Source organism: Chiloscyllium plagiosum, chromosome 14, assembly GCF_004010195.1.
Source record: "Chiloscyllium plagiosum isolate BGI_BamShark_2017 chromosome 14, ASM401019v2, whole genome shotgun sequence".
Lineage (NCBI taxonomy): Eukaryota > Metazoa > Chordata > Chondrichthyes > Orectolobiformes > Hemiscylliidae > Chiloscyllium > Chiloscyllium plagiosum.
Window position 1 is genome coordinate 71,111,653 of NC_057723.1, and position 12,876 is coordinate 71,124,528.

Genomic DNA, 12,876 nt, shown 5'->3' on the forward strand with positions numbered 1-12,876 from the left:
TTGGATGTCCTGAGGTTAGATGGTATGCCTCTGTCCTAGGATGGTATGTCGCTGTCTTACAGGTAGATTGTAAGGAATTTACATTCCCATCCCTTGCTATTTAGAGCCATTTGCATGGCCATTTCCTAGTTATTCAGAGTAAAAAAAATTAGATCATCATCCCCAGTTCAGAAGTCAATAAGAACATTGCAATTAAAATCCTGACTACTCCCTGCAGTTAAAAAAAAAGATTCTTAACGGATCTGGTCATTAAGGGATGATTTGCATTACATTGTTTCTGCAGATGATGTGATCACTGTATTTTGTTTTGAATGGCATGTGACTATGGGGAAAATGGCTGGGGTTGTCTTGTGTGCATTGCTGATGGTAATGTGAAAATCTTGTACTGTGTAAAGGAAGGACTGTTTCTTATGTTCAGAGAGATCCCTTGACATGGCTTCACAAGCCCTGCAAAGAATGTTAATGGTTCCTCCACAGCTTGTACTTGCTTAGTAAATTTTGGCTGTTCACAGAAGTTGGCGTATTGCAATTGCATCAAGTGTGTAAGAATCTCAAGAAAACAAACCTAACACCTTTGCATAAGGTAATGGTTCTGAAAGAGCTCATGCTGAAGATGCATGACGTTCCACCCAATCTGATGACATCACACGATATTTGGGTGGAGATGAGGCCAGTCTAGCTCTCGATCCTGATGGGGTCCTCTCTAGCTCCGGTTGGTCTTCACAATTGCGCCCAGCTAGCAAATATAACTTGCTCAGAAGCAAAATATTGTGGATGCTGGAAATCTGAAACAAACACAGATTTGGCAACATGTGTGGAGAGAGAGAGAGTTAATGCTTCGAGCCATTATGGTCCTTCCTCAGAACTGCAGTTTTCGAATTTGAATTCGAATCTCTCTCCACAGATGAGCTTCTCTGCTACTCTGTTGTGTTTGTTTTTTATAACTTGTATCTGTAGCTACCATGCTGTCTTGGTTGTTAAATATGGGCCTTTTTTTTATTAAGACTCACAAGTAGTTTATCCTCCACCACTGTTAACTGAGTGGGTCCTTAGAAACAGCGCAGAAAGGAGGATTACTGGCAGCAACCATAAACCAGAGCCTCAGGGCTGGTGTGGGAGGGGGTGAGGGGTACATTAGGTCCCAATAGTGCCCAAGGCTTTGGGGGTGTATGCTCAGATTGGGGTGAGGCGAGAAGCAGAACTGGGGTGCTGTGATTTCTGTTCCTGCCTCAAGCCACCAGTGTTTGGTACCACAACATATAACAAACAGCTGTAAATGTGTACAGCGCTGAAATTTGGTCGTTGCATTAGCAGTCGATTTGAATTTTTATGAATGACTTATTGTCTCTATCTGTATTGGCACAACACAAATTGATTTTTATTTTTCATGTGCGACTGTGGACAATGTTTGTTATTGACAAGAAGACAATGACTTCTAACAAAAATCAGTTGTTTCCTACTTGACCAGATAAAATAAAGATTTTCTTTTTGTGTCCTGTGAGCTTCTCTAATACTACAAGAGCAGGTCAGAGGTTAGAAATTATGCAGCGATGAGCTCACTTCCTGACTCCCCAACTCCTGTCCACCATATCCAAGGCAGAAGTCTGATGGAATACTCCCCACTTGCCTGTGCAACTCTAACAACATTGAAAAAAAACTTGATACCATGGAGGACAAAGAAACCCACTGGCTTCAAATCCACCATCTTCAAAATTCACTCCCTTCATGGCAACACACAGAAAGTGGAAGCAGTGAGTTACCATCTACAAGATACCCTGCAGTAACTCACCCACAGCATCTTCCAAACCCGCGACCTCTACCGACTTGAAGGACCAGGGTAGCAGATGCATAGGAATACCATGACCATCAGAGGATCACGTTCTCCTCTGAGGCACACACCATTCTGACTTGGAAACATGAGGAAGTGATGGCATAGTGGTATATCAATGGGCTAGTAATACAGAAGCCTAAGCTAATGTTCGGAGGTAATGGGTAAGAATCCCTACGTGACAGAGGTAAAGTCTGAATTCAATAAAGTCTGGTGTAAAATCTAGTACAATGCAACCACGTAAACATTGCCGATTGCTGTGAAAGCATATCGAGTTCGCTGGAATGCTGTGTCCTTTAGAGAAGGAAATCTGCAGTTTTTCCCTGGTCTGACCCACACATGATTCCAGACCTACAGCAATGTGGTTGACTCTTAACTGCCCTCTGTAAATTAGGGATGGGTAGTAAGTGTTGGGCCTCGTCATTGATGCCTACATCCAACAAAAATATAATATCATCTTTATTGTCCTTTAAAACCCTGAACTCCCTCCCCAGCAACACCATGGATGTCCCTACACCTCAAGGATCACAGAAGTTCAAGAGGCAGCTCATGATCACTTCCTCCAGGGAAATGAACAATAAAGTCTTGCTAATCCCATGAATGAATAAAGGGAAGAATTAGAAACAGTTTCTCCACAATTTCTTGACTATTTCGATCAGGTCTCCTTTCAGCCTTCTCTTACTCAGGAGAACACTCCCCACCTGCTTAATGTTTTCAGATAGTTATATCCTTTCATGTTTTTGTAATGTCCTTACAAAGTTAATCTGGATCCTCAATGTCCTTGTATCTCGTACACAGAGTACAACTGGAGGGTGAGTCATTGATGTGTTTGATGGGCCCAATTCCCTGTTACCCCTGTTGGTGCTAATTATCTAGCAACATCTTGAGTATACCATTCTCACCTTTGTTTGCAAATCCCTTTATTATTCTGTCACTGTGACCTCCTCCAGTCCCACCCCACACTGAGAAAGCTGTGCTCCTCATATTCTGTCCTTTCTCATTATAATCGCTCCACCATCAGTGGCTGTATCTTCAGATCCTGGGGCCCAAGCTCTGAAACACCCTCCCTTCAACTCTCTGCCACTCAATTGCATTTTCTTTCTTTAGATTAGATTACTTACAGTGTGGAAACAGGCCCTTCGGCCCAACAAGTCCACACCGCCCCGCCGAAGCGCAACCCACCCATACCCCTACATTTACCCCTTACCTAATACTACGGGCAATTTAGCATGGCCAATTCATCTGACCTGCACATCTTTGGACTGTGGGAGGAAACCGGAGCACCCGGAGGAAACACTCGCAGACACGGGGAGAATGTGCAAACTCCACACAGTCAGTCATCTGAGGCAGGAATTGAACCCGGGTCTCTGGCGCAGTGCTAACCACTGTCCCACCGTGCCACCCACTTGTATCTTCTGAGTTAAGCCCTCTTTTAAATCAAGTCCCTTTGCCTGTCCCCATCAGCGACTTGCTAGTGTTATCCATTCAGAGTGTCTCGTTTGGTGATCCCATCAGACTTCACCCTTTAGGGATGGTTGAAAGAGCATTGTTATAGTTAAGGGGATGTTTGCTGTTTGCATCAGGCTATCAGACAAACTAGCCATATGGATATGGAATCAATTTAGGTAAAGGGGCAGTACAGGGATATCTGGGTGTTCTTGTACACCAGTCAATGAAGGCAAGCATGCAGGTACAGCAGATAGTGAAGAAGGCTAATAGCATGCTGGCCTTCATAACAAGAGGAATTGAGTATAGAAGCAAAGAGGTGCTTCTGCAGCTGTACAGGGCCATGGTGAGACCACACCTGGAGTACTGCGTGCAGTTCTGGTCTCCAAATTTGAGAAAAGACATTCTGGCTATTGAGGGAGTGCAGCGTAGGTTCACAAGGTCAATTCCTGGAATGGCAGGATTACCTTACACTGAAAGACTGAAGCGACTGGCTGGATTCATTTAAGAAAGAGTTGGATAGAGCTCTCAAAGATAGTGGAATCAAGGGTTATGGAGATAAGGCAGGAACAGGATACTGATTAGGAATGATCAACCATGATCATGTTGAATGGCGGTGCAGGCTCGAAGGGCTGAATGGCCTACTCCTGCATCTATTGTCTATTGTCTAATTTGAGTGGCAGGGAGCTTGTGTAGAGGATAAACATTGACATAGAGCTTTTTAGGAGGATGTTGTGCTTCTACAACCGAGTTTGTATCTAAAGCTACACATTCTTCATTTCGAACATATACTCATAGAATCCTTGCAGTGTGGAGGCAGGCCATTCAGCCCCTTGAGTCCACATCAACTCTCCAACGAACTTTCCCACAGACCCACCCCATCCCTGTAATTTCTGTGGCTACTCTATCTAGTCTGCACATATTCGCGATATTGTGGGCAATTTTGCCAATCCACCCTGACCTGAACATCTTTGGAATATGTGAGGAAACCGGAGCACCCAGAGGAAACCCTTGCAGACATGGGGAGAATGTGCAAACGCCACACAGAGAGTTGCCTGAGGCTGGAATTGAGCCCAGGTCCCTGGCACTGTGAGGCAGCTGTGCTAACGACTGAGCCACCATGCCACCCCATACCTTTGCAGGCTTAACAAGAACTAGGAGATAGTGAGGTCTGCAGATGCTGGAGAAATTAGAGTCGATAAAGTATGATGCTGGAAAAAGCACAGCAGGTCAGGCAGCATCCAAGGAGCAGGAGAGTTGATGATTCAGGCTTAACCCTTTATCAGGACCTTTTGTCCAGGACTCAGGTTTTACAGGGAAGCAGTTGAAACATTTGAAAGTGAGTACTTATTTTCTAAAATCTCAGCAAGTTCGTTGAGATCTTAAACAGAACTGCATTCATCTTTTCAGGCAACTGATGGCACTGGGTTATGCTGAGACTCACTACAGCCCAACTGGAGAGCAAAGAACAAGCTACCCTGACCACAAGGTGAGTGTGTGAGGTGTCAATGTGTGGCTGGGGGCAGCAGGATACAGCACAGACGGTGGTTAGCTGACAGAGGAAGACTCTGCAATAGTGCCTCCTCTTGAGGCAAGCCATGACTGAGCAGTGCCATGTGAATACTTTGTATGGTTCCACTCAAATTTCTAAAATACTGAAAGATCACCTGTCTCGCATCTTATTATCAATCAGAAAACTTGACAAGAGAGGATTCATTTTCGACATCCATCTCGTTAAATAAAGGGAAAGAACTTTATAATATTGGCCTGGATTTTAAGATCAGTGATGGGGGAATAAGCTGAGCTGTCCATGACATCAACAAGTCCCACGGGCGTTCTGTGGAGTTTTGATCTGTGACCCCTGGAGATACATTTCAGCATGACAGTGTCTATAGGGAATTGTGGGCGGCACGGTGGCACAGTGGTTAGCACTGCTGCCTCGCAGCGCCAGAGACCCGGGTTCAATTCCCGCCTCAGGCGACTGACTGTGTGGAGTTTGCACGTTCTCCCCGTGTCTGCGTGGGTTTCCTCCGGGGGCTCCGGTTTCCTCCCACAGTCCAAAGATGTGCAAGTCAGGTGAATTGGCCATGCTAAATTGCCCGTAGTGTTAGGTAAAGGGGTAAATGTAGGGGTATTACGCTTCGGCGGGTCGGTGTGGTCTTGTTGGGCCGAAGGGCCTGTTTCCACACTGTAAGTAAGTAATCTAATCTAATCTAATCTGAATGGGGAGGCAATGGCCTCGTGGTAGTATGGCTGACCTGTTAATTCAGAAATCCAGATAATGTCCTGGGGATCCGGGTTTGAATCCTGCCATGGCAGGTGGTGGAATTTGAATTCAATTTTTTAAAAATCTGGAATTAAGTGTCTGATGATGACCACGAATCCATTATCGATTGTTGTGAAGACCCACTTGGTTCATTGACTCCAGACCCCACAGCAATGTTTTCGACTCTCAACTGCCCCTCTGGTCAATTAGGGATGGGCAATAAATGCTGGCCTAGACTGCGACGCCCTCATCCTGCTGTTGATTTAAAAAAAAGGTATCATTTGAGACACAAAGAATTTAAACCAGGAAATTAAAATATATAATTCAAAGTAGTGTACAAAAAGCAACTTAAAGGATGGGAAGCAGAAATGAGATTCAGGGAGAGAAAAAGAGGCAAAAGAACCGTTGAAATGTATTAATTTTAATTGTTTTAAAAATCTCCAATCATATTTAAAATCTGATGCAATGAATTTCCATATTTATAAAATGACATTTTCAGTATCAGTGGGATTCCCATTGCACTTAAAAATTCACTTAAACTTGAATGGACAAGCCTAACATTTGAAATGACACCATGATTTCCTTGTTCAACAGTGCATGTGTTGAATAATTGCTGTCAACATACAATTAATGTTGTAATAGTGAATGCTGATAATCTTGCTGATAATTCCAACTGGGAAAATCGGGGCATTATAACATTTCTCACTGACTAAAAGTTCCCCAAAGCATTTCACAGTCAGTGAAACACTTCTGAAGTGTGGTCACTGATGTTAGCATAATTTTATGGAACCCCACCAGTGGAGTTCCAGATGGATGGAGAATAAAATGACTGGTGTGGCCTTCCTGCCGTAGTTCCTCAGCCCCTCACCTGTCCACAAACTTACAGGGTGCCGTAGAGGTCCAGCGTGCCCTCCTTTACTGTGCCCTGTCCGATCTTATCCCAAACTAAGGCACTCAAATGGACTTTCCACTCCAGCCTCAATTTTGAGGCCAGGAGGGGGTTTGTGGAGATGGACCAAATCCAGTAGAGTACCCCGCTTGATCCCCAAGTGTTAGGGATAGGGAAAGCCTCTATAAATGGCTCCTTTTCCAGTTCAGGTACAATACCCCCTCATGGTGTGTGCCCTTGTCCTCCCACTTCTCCCCACTGATACTCCCTCCTTTGTGCCCTTGTTATTATTAAGTTCACTGACCCACCACTCCTGCACCCCCTTATACTCTGCCTACGATGATGGCCACATAACCTGGTTGAGGAATGGCTATAAGATCCAGAAGACTTCCCTGGCTCGTGGCAGAATGGTGCCATGGCTTTGCTTGTGTCCAGCTGAGAGCATCTTGGTTTAATCTAATCTGAAGATCGGCTCCTCTAACAGTGCAGCACTCCCTTCCTGCCACACTGAAGCATTAGTTTAGATTATGGGTCCCGGTTTCCTGAATGGGGTTTGAACCGATGATGTGATGACTCAGAGATAAAGGTGTTAATGACAGACCCAAGGCTGAATCTGAATGATGACTCAATTCACTACATCGTATGCACAGGATGTCAGAGTTGAAGATGGAGCGGGGACATTAAATGACTTGTATTTAAAGAATTTCCAGTATATTGCCTAAAAGACAATTCACTGACATCTGGCAATGTCTTACATTAGGGAGTACGGTTTTGTTAAAATGCAGCTTATACACAGACCTGTCTTGTTGTAAGATTTTCTTTCATGGAATATAGACCTCAGTAACCAGTGACCCAGCAGATTACTCCTGTCATATGAATGGCCAGGCACCACTAATAATCAGCAAGCTCAGCGTTCCTGAATTGACACTGAGAGTGCAGAGCTCCTCTGAACAGGACTGAATGGAAGTTGGCACCTCACACAAGCTTCTGTTCAGGTTGAGCGCAAAGAAAGTCATGCCCATTTGGTGTATGCATGATCAATATTTCACTGTGCCAGAATACCTAAAGGCAAAACATTCCCATTTGTATTTCACATGAACCATCTCTGCTGTAACATTGGCTAACCTCATAGAGTCAAAAGAACAAATGAGACGTATAGCACAGGAACAGGCCCTTGGGCCCTCCAAGCCTGTACCAATCATCTTGCTCTAACTAAATTTAAAAATAAACCTTCTGCCCTTATTTGATCCGTATCTCTCTATTCCCTCCCTATTCATGCAACCATCCAGATGCTTCTTAAGTGTCACCAACTTGCCTGCTTCCACCATCTCTTCTGGCAGTGCATTCCAGACTCCTACCACCCTCTGCATGAAAAACTTCCCTTGCACATCTCTCCTAAACTGTCCCCCTCTAACCTTGAACTTATGCCCCCTTGTAATTGGAATTTCAACCCTGGGAGAAAGCTTCTGACTATCCACCCTATTTATGCCTCTCATAATTTTGTAGACCTCTATCAGGTCACCTCTCAGCCGTCGTCTTTACAGTGAAACAATCCTCGTCTTTTTAACCTTTCCTCATAGCCAATACCCTCAAGACCAGGCAACATCCTGGTGAATCTTCTGTGCACTCTCCCCAAAGCTTCCAAGACTTTCTGGTAGTGTGGCAACCAAAATAACGGTCTCCAAATGCGGCCTAACGGGTTTTACATAGCTGCAACATGGTTTGCCAACTCTTGTACTCCATGCCCCAGCCGATGAAGGCAAGTATGCTATATGCCTTCTTAATCATCTTGGCCATCTGTGTTGCCACCTTTAGGGAACTGCACGCCCACGTTCATCTGTATGTTAATATTCCTAAGGGTTCTGCCATTTACAGTATAATTCACACATAAATCTGATCCTCCAAAATGCATCACCTCGCATTTGTCTGGATTAAACTCCATCTGCCATTTTATTGCCCAATCTATCTATATCCTGTTGAATCCTTTTACAATTGTTTGCATTATCAGCAATTCCACCACTCTTTGTGTCATCTTCAAACTTACTAATCAGACCACCCACATTTTCCTCTAGATCATTTATGTATACTACAAGCAACAGCAGACCTAAGACTGATTCCTGTGGAATAACACTGGTTACTGGTCACCATTTTGAAAAACACCCTTCCATTGCTACCCTCTGTCTTCTATCATCAAGCCAGTTTTGTATCCAGCTAGGCAGCCCACCCTGAATCCTATAGTGATTTTTGTACCAAGCTGCCATATGTTACTTTATTAAATGCCTTACTAAAACCCACATAAACTACATCCACAGCCCTTCCTTATTCAATTATCTTTGTCACTTCTTCAAAAAATTCAATCAGTTGGTGAGACATGACCTTCCTCGTACAAAACCATGATGCCTGTTGATAGCTAGTCCATTTTCTTCCAAATGTGCAAATAACCTGGGTCTCAGTATAATCTCCGAGAGCTTCCCCACCACAGATGTCAGATTCACAGGGCTATAATTTCCTGCATTATATCTGCTTCCTTTCTTAAACAAGGGAACAACATTGGCTAATCTCCAGTTCTGTAAAACCTCATCTGTGTTTAAAGAGGATCTGAAGATATCTGCTAATGCCTCAGCTGTTTCTTCCACTGCCTCTCGTAGTAACCTTGGATAGATCCCATCTTGTGTAATCTTGGGGACATGTCTACGTTAATGCAATTTAGAATACCCAAAACTTCTTCCTTGAATATATTGACTTTCAGTAAAGCATTCACACATTATCTTGACTTCAACATCAGTTATATCCTTCTGTTTGGTGAATACCAATACAAAGTAATCATTAAGGATCTCTTCCACTTCCTGTGGCCTACTCTTTTCCTCTTCTTCTAGTATGTGCATAAAAAAGCCTTGGGATTCTCCTTGACCCTGTTTGCCAAAGACAATTCACAGCCCATTTTAGCCTTCCTAATTCCATGTTTAAATTCCCATACTCTTCAAGGGCTTCATCACCTTGACTTATCATATGCTTCCTTTTCCCTTTTTACTCAGCTTACAATCTCCCTAGTCATCCATGGTTCCCGAATCCTACCATTCCATTCCTTCAGTTTTCCAGGGACATGCATGCTCTGCCTTTTAATCAACTGGTCTTTAAGAGCGTCCCACACGTCTAACAAATTGCACTCCATCCGAGCCCCTGGCTCTAAGGGAGTTTCAGTCAATGAGAGGAAAGTTGAAGTCACCCACCACAACTACCCTACTTTTATCACATCTTTCCAGTATCTGACTACATAGAGTCATCGAGATGTACAGCATGGAAACAGACCTTTCAGTCCAACTCATCCATGCCGACCAGATATCCTAAATTAATGTAATCCCATTTGCCAGCATTTGGCCCATATCCCTTTAAACCCTTCCTATTCATATTCCCATCCAGATGCCTTTTAAACATTGTAATTGTACCAGCCTCCACTACTTCCCCTAACAGCTCATTCCCTACACGGACGATACTCTGTGTGAAAATGTTGCCCCTGTTATGGATTAGGCCAGACCACTCAAAACATTCTTAAGCAAGCAGCCCAGACCATAACTTTGCAATTTGTTTCAGTAAGCGTACAGTGAAAATTACCTGGATTAAGTTAGCGAGGTTGACTACTAGATTTTAAAATAGACAAACATTATTCACAAAATTACACAATGAAACACAAAGAACAGAATAAAGAAACCCTACAGAAGTCAGTCTATCCAATCTAGACTTAATTATGCTGTTCCAAATATACACAACAGTCCCAATAAGCAAACTTCCTTTAAAAACCAGTATAAATGGAACACATACTTACAGGTTGAAGTTGAAGGGCAGAAGGAGAGAGAGAGTTTCCACACAGCTCACTGTTAAACTCCTCACCAGTTCAAGTCTGAACTGAACTGCTCAGCTCAGCTAAAGTGCTGACCACTCCCTTTTCATTATACGGGTCATTTCTAAAACATGACCACTTTGGCCTGAAGTCTTACCTGTGTATATAAGCAAAAGACCTCTCAAAATCCTTTTCACCTCTGTACCAAACCAGACTGATTGGAGCCTGGCCCAGTCTATTGCGCCTCTGAAAAAAATCAAGGACAGAGTCTCCTTGAGCCAAGGAACAGCTTTTAGAAAACAAAGGGACTAACTTTGTGACACCCCTTAGGTCACTTTTAAATCTTTCCCCTCTCACCTTTAACCTATACCCTCTAGTTCTGGACTCCCTACCATTGGGGAAAAAAAGTCTTGACCTTCCCCTTCATGATTTTATAACCTTCTAAAAGGTCACCCCTTAGCCTCCGACAATCCAGGGAAAACAGACCCAGCCTTTTCAGCCTCTCCTTACAGTACAAACCCTCCGACCCTGGCAGCATCCTTGTAAATTTTTTCTGCACCTTTTCAAGTTTAACAACATCTTTGCGATGGCAGGAAATTTGGAATTGAATGCAGTATTCCAAAAATGGCCTAACCAATGTCCTGCACAGCCACAACGTGACCTCCCAACTCCTATACTCAATGCACTGACTAATAAAGGCAAGCTAACCTTCTTCACCTCCTGTCTACTTGTGATTCCACTCTCAAAGAACTACGCACGTGCACCCCGAGGTCTCTGTTCAGCAAGACTCCTTACTTGCTGTTCCACATGAAACCTACAGCATGTTTTCCATAGAATCCCTACAGTGTGGAAACAGGCCATTTGGCCCAACAAGTCCACACTGACCCTCCAAAGAGTAACCCACCCAGACCCATTCCCCTACCTAAGCTGTTTGTTTTTATTTCAGTCACACTGTTTGTACCATGGCAATGTGAAAGGCTTCAAATACTCCAGCGTCGTACTGAGCACATGCAGAGGACTCCGGTAAGATTGCCAATGCATGCATTTGATAATAAACTGATTTTTACTTTAAAAAAATGAATTATTCCAATTGCAAATTGTCAGACTTTCCCCCCAGTCAGAAAGTTTGGGGACATCGGGGCTGTGGGCAAAGTAAGGGAGACACGGAAAACATTCTCTTTCCCTTTAAAATGTGCCAACTGTGCAAGCTTGGCATTGTTTGGCAAATCTCTGAAATGATGATTGCCAATGCTGTTCGAGCACTACTACAAACCTGGTGATAACTGTCTGATGACAGCGACGGGAGAAAGGAAACATGTTTGCATTTCTGTAGCACCTTTCACAAGGCCTGTAGACAAGAAATGCGAAGGAAATTTCAGGAAATGCAGTATCCAGTTGGCACTCATCAAGGTCCCAGAAATAGCCATAATTAACCAACTAGTCAGGTCAGTGTGGACTTGTTGGGCCGCAAGGCCTGTTTCCAAACTGTAGGAATTCTAAGGTTCTATGATGATAGTCTATTATTGATTGTTATTAAAAACCTCGATGTAGTTCACTCGTGTCATTCTGAGAAGAAAATTCTTGTCCAGACTGGCCAAGATGTATTCCAAACCCTCAGCGATGGGAATGACGCTGAAATGGCTCAACATCCACTTGGTTTAAAGACTCTTAGAGACTTTCCCATCAATTCCCATATCCCATGAAAGGGTAAGGAGAAAGAAAAATCTGTTTTTGTTGCTATCGCAGGAGGGATAACTGTTTGCCAAGGCAGCATGAGAATCCTGTTCAGTTTTGAATAGACTCTTGAGAAGGGAGATGAAAGTCTGAGATTAATGGGCCACTGAGAGAGGGGAACAGGTGGTAGAGTTCATGGGTTTGGAAGGTGTTTTCAAAGGAGCCTTGGCAAACATATGCAATCCATAGGAGAAAGTGAGGACTTCAGATGCAAATGCAATCCATACTCTGGATGGTATCCACTGTACATCAGTGATGGAGGAAACAATGTGGTGCCAATGAAATGAGCTGCTCTGTCCTGGTTAGTGTTAAGCTCCTTGCGTGTTGCTGGAGTGGAACTGACTGAGGAATGTGGAGAGTATCCTATTACGCACCTCACATACTCATTGTAGATGGTGGGCAGGTTTTGATGTTGGGGAGTGAGGGAGTAAGTTATCACAGACTTCTAAGCCTCTGACCTGCTCTTTTAGCCGCATTATGTATCTTGTCGGCCCAGTTCAGCGACAAGTCTCAAGGATATTGACGATGAGGGATTCAGAGAAAAGTAATATCCATTGGCAGCTTCACTGTTTGTTTTTCCTATTTTTGGTTTGGAACTGTGAACTGTGAGTCGAAGGTGACCTTTGGACTGTGAGAGCAGCTTGTTTTTATTTAAAAATGGGAAAATAAACAAACAAATTGATATTTGTTTATGGGACCTGGCTTAATTGCAGGTTGATTATTTTATAGAGTGTGGAAGTAAGCCATTTAGTCCACACTGATGCTCCAAAGAGCATCTCACCCAGATCCACTGCCCTACCTTATCCCTGTAACCCTGCATTTCCCATGGCCAGTTCACCTAACCTGCATATCTTTGGACTGTGATAGGGAAGAAA

General features: G+C 43.6%; 1 protein-coding gene across 2 annotated transcripts in view; it reads left to right on the forward strand.

Annotated features, from left to right (window-relative positions):
• The window catches only part of adam19b (ADAM metallopeptidase domain 19b), a 169,670-nt gene that overhangs the window by 64,655 nt on the left and 92,139 nt on the right, over positions 1 to 12,876 (forward strand). For both annotated transcript variants that reach the window (XM_043703985.1, XM_043703984.1), the window contains exons 4-5: positions 4,685 to 4,763; positions 11,214 to 11,290. In XM_043703985.1, the coding sequence (XP_043559920.1) occupies positions 4,685 to 4,763; positions 11,214 to 11,290 (156 nt within the window). The remainder of the gene's footprint in view (positions 1 to 4,684; positions 4,764 to 11,213; positions 11,291 to 12,876) is intronic.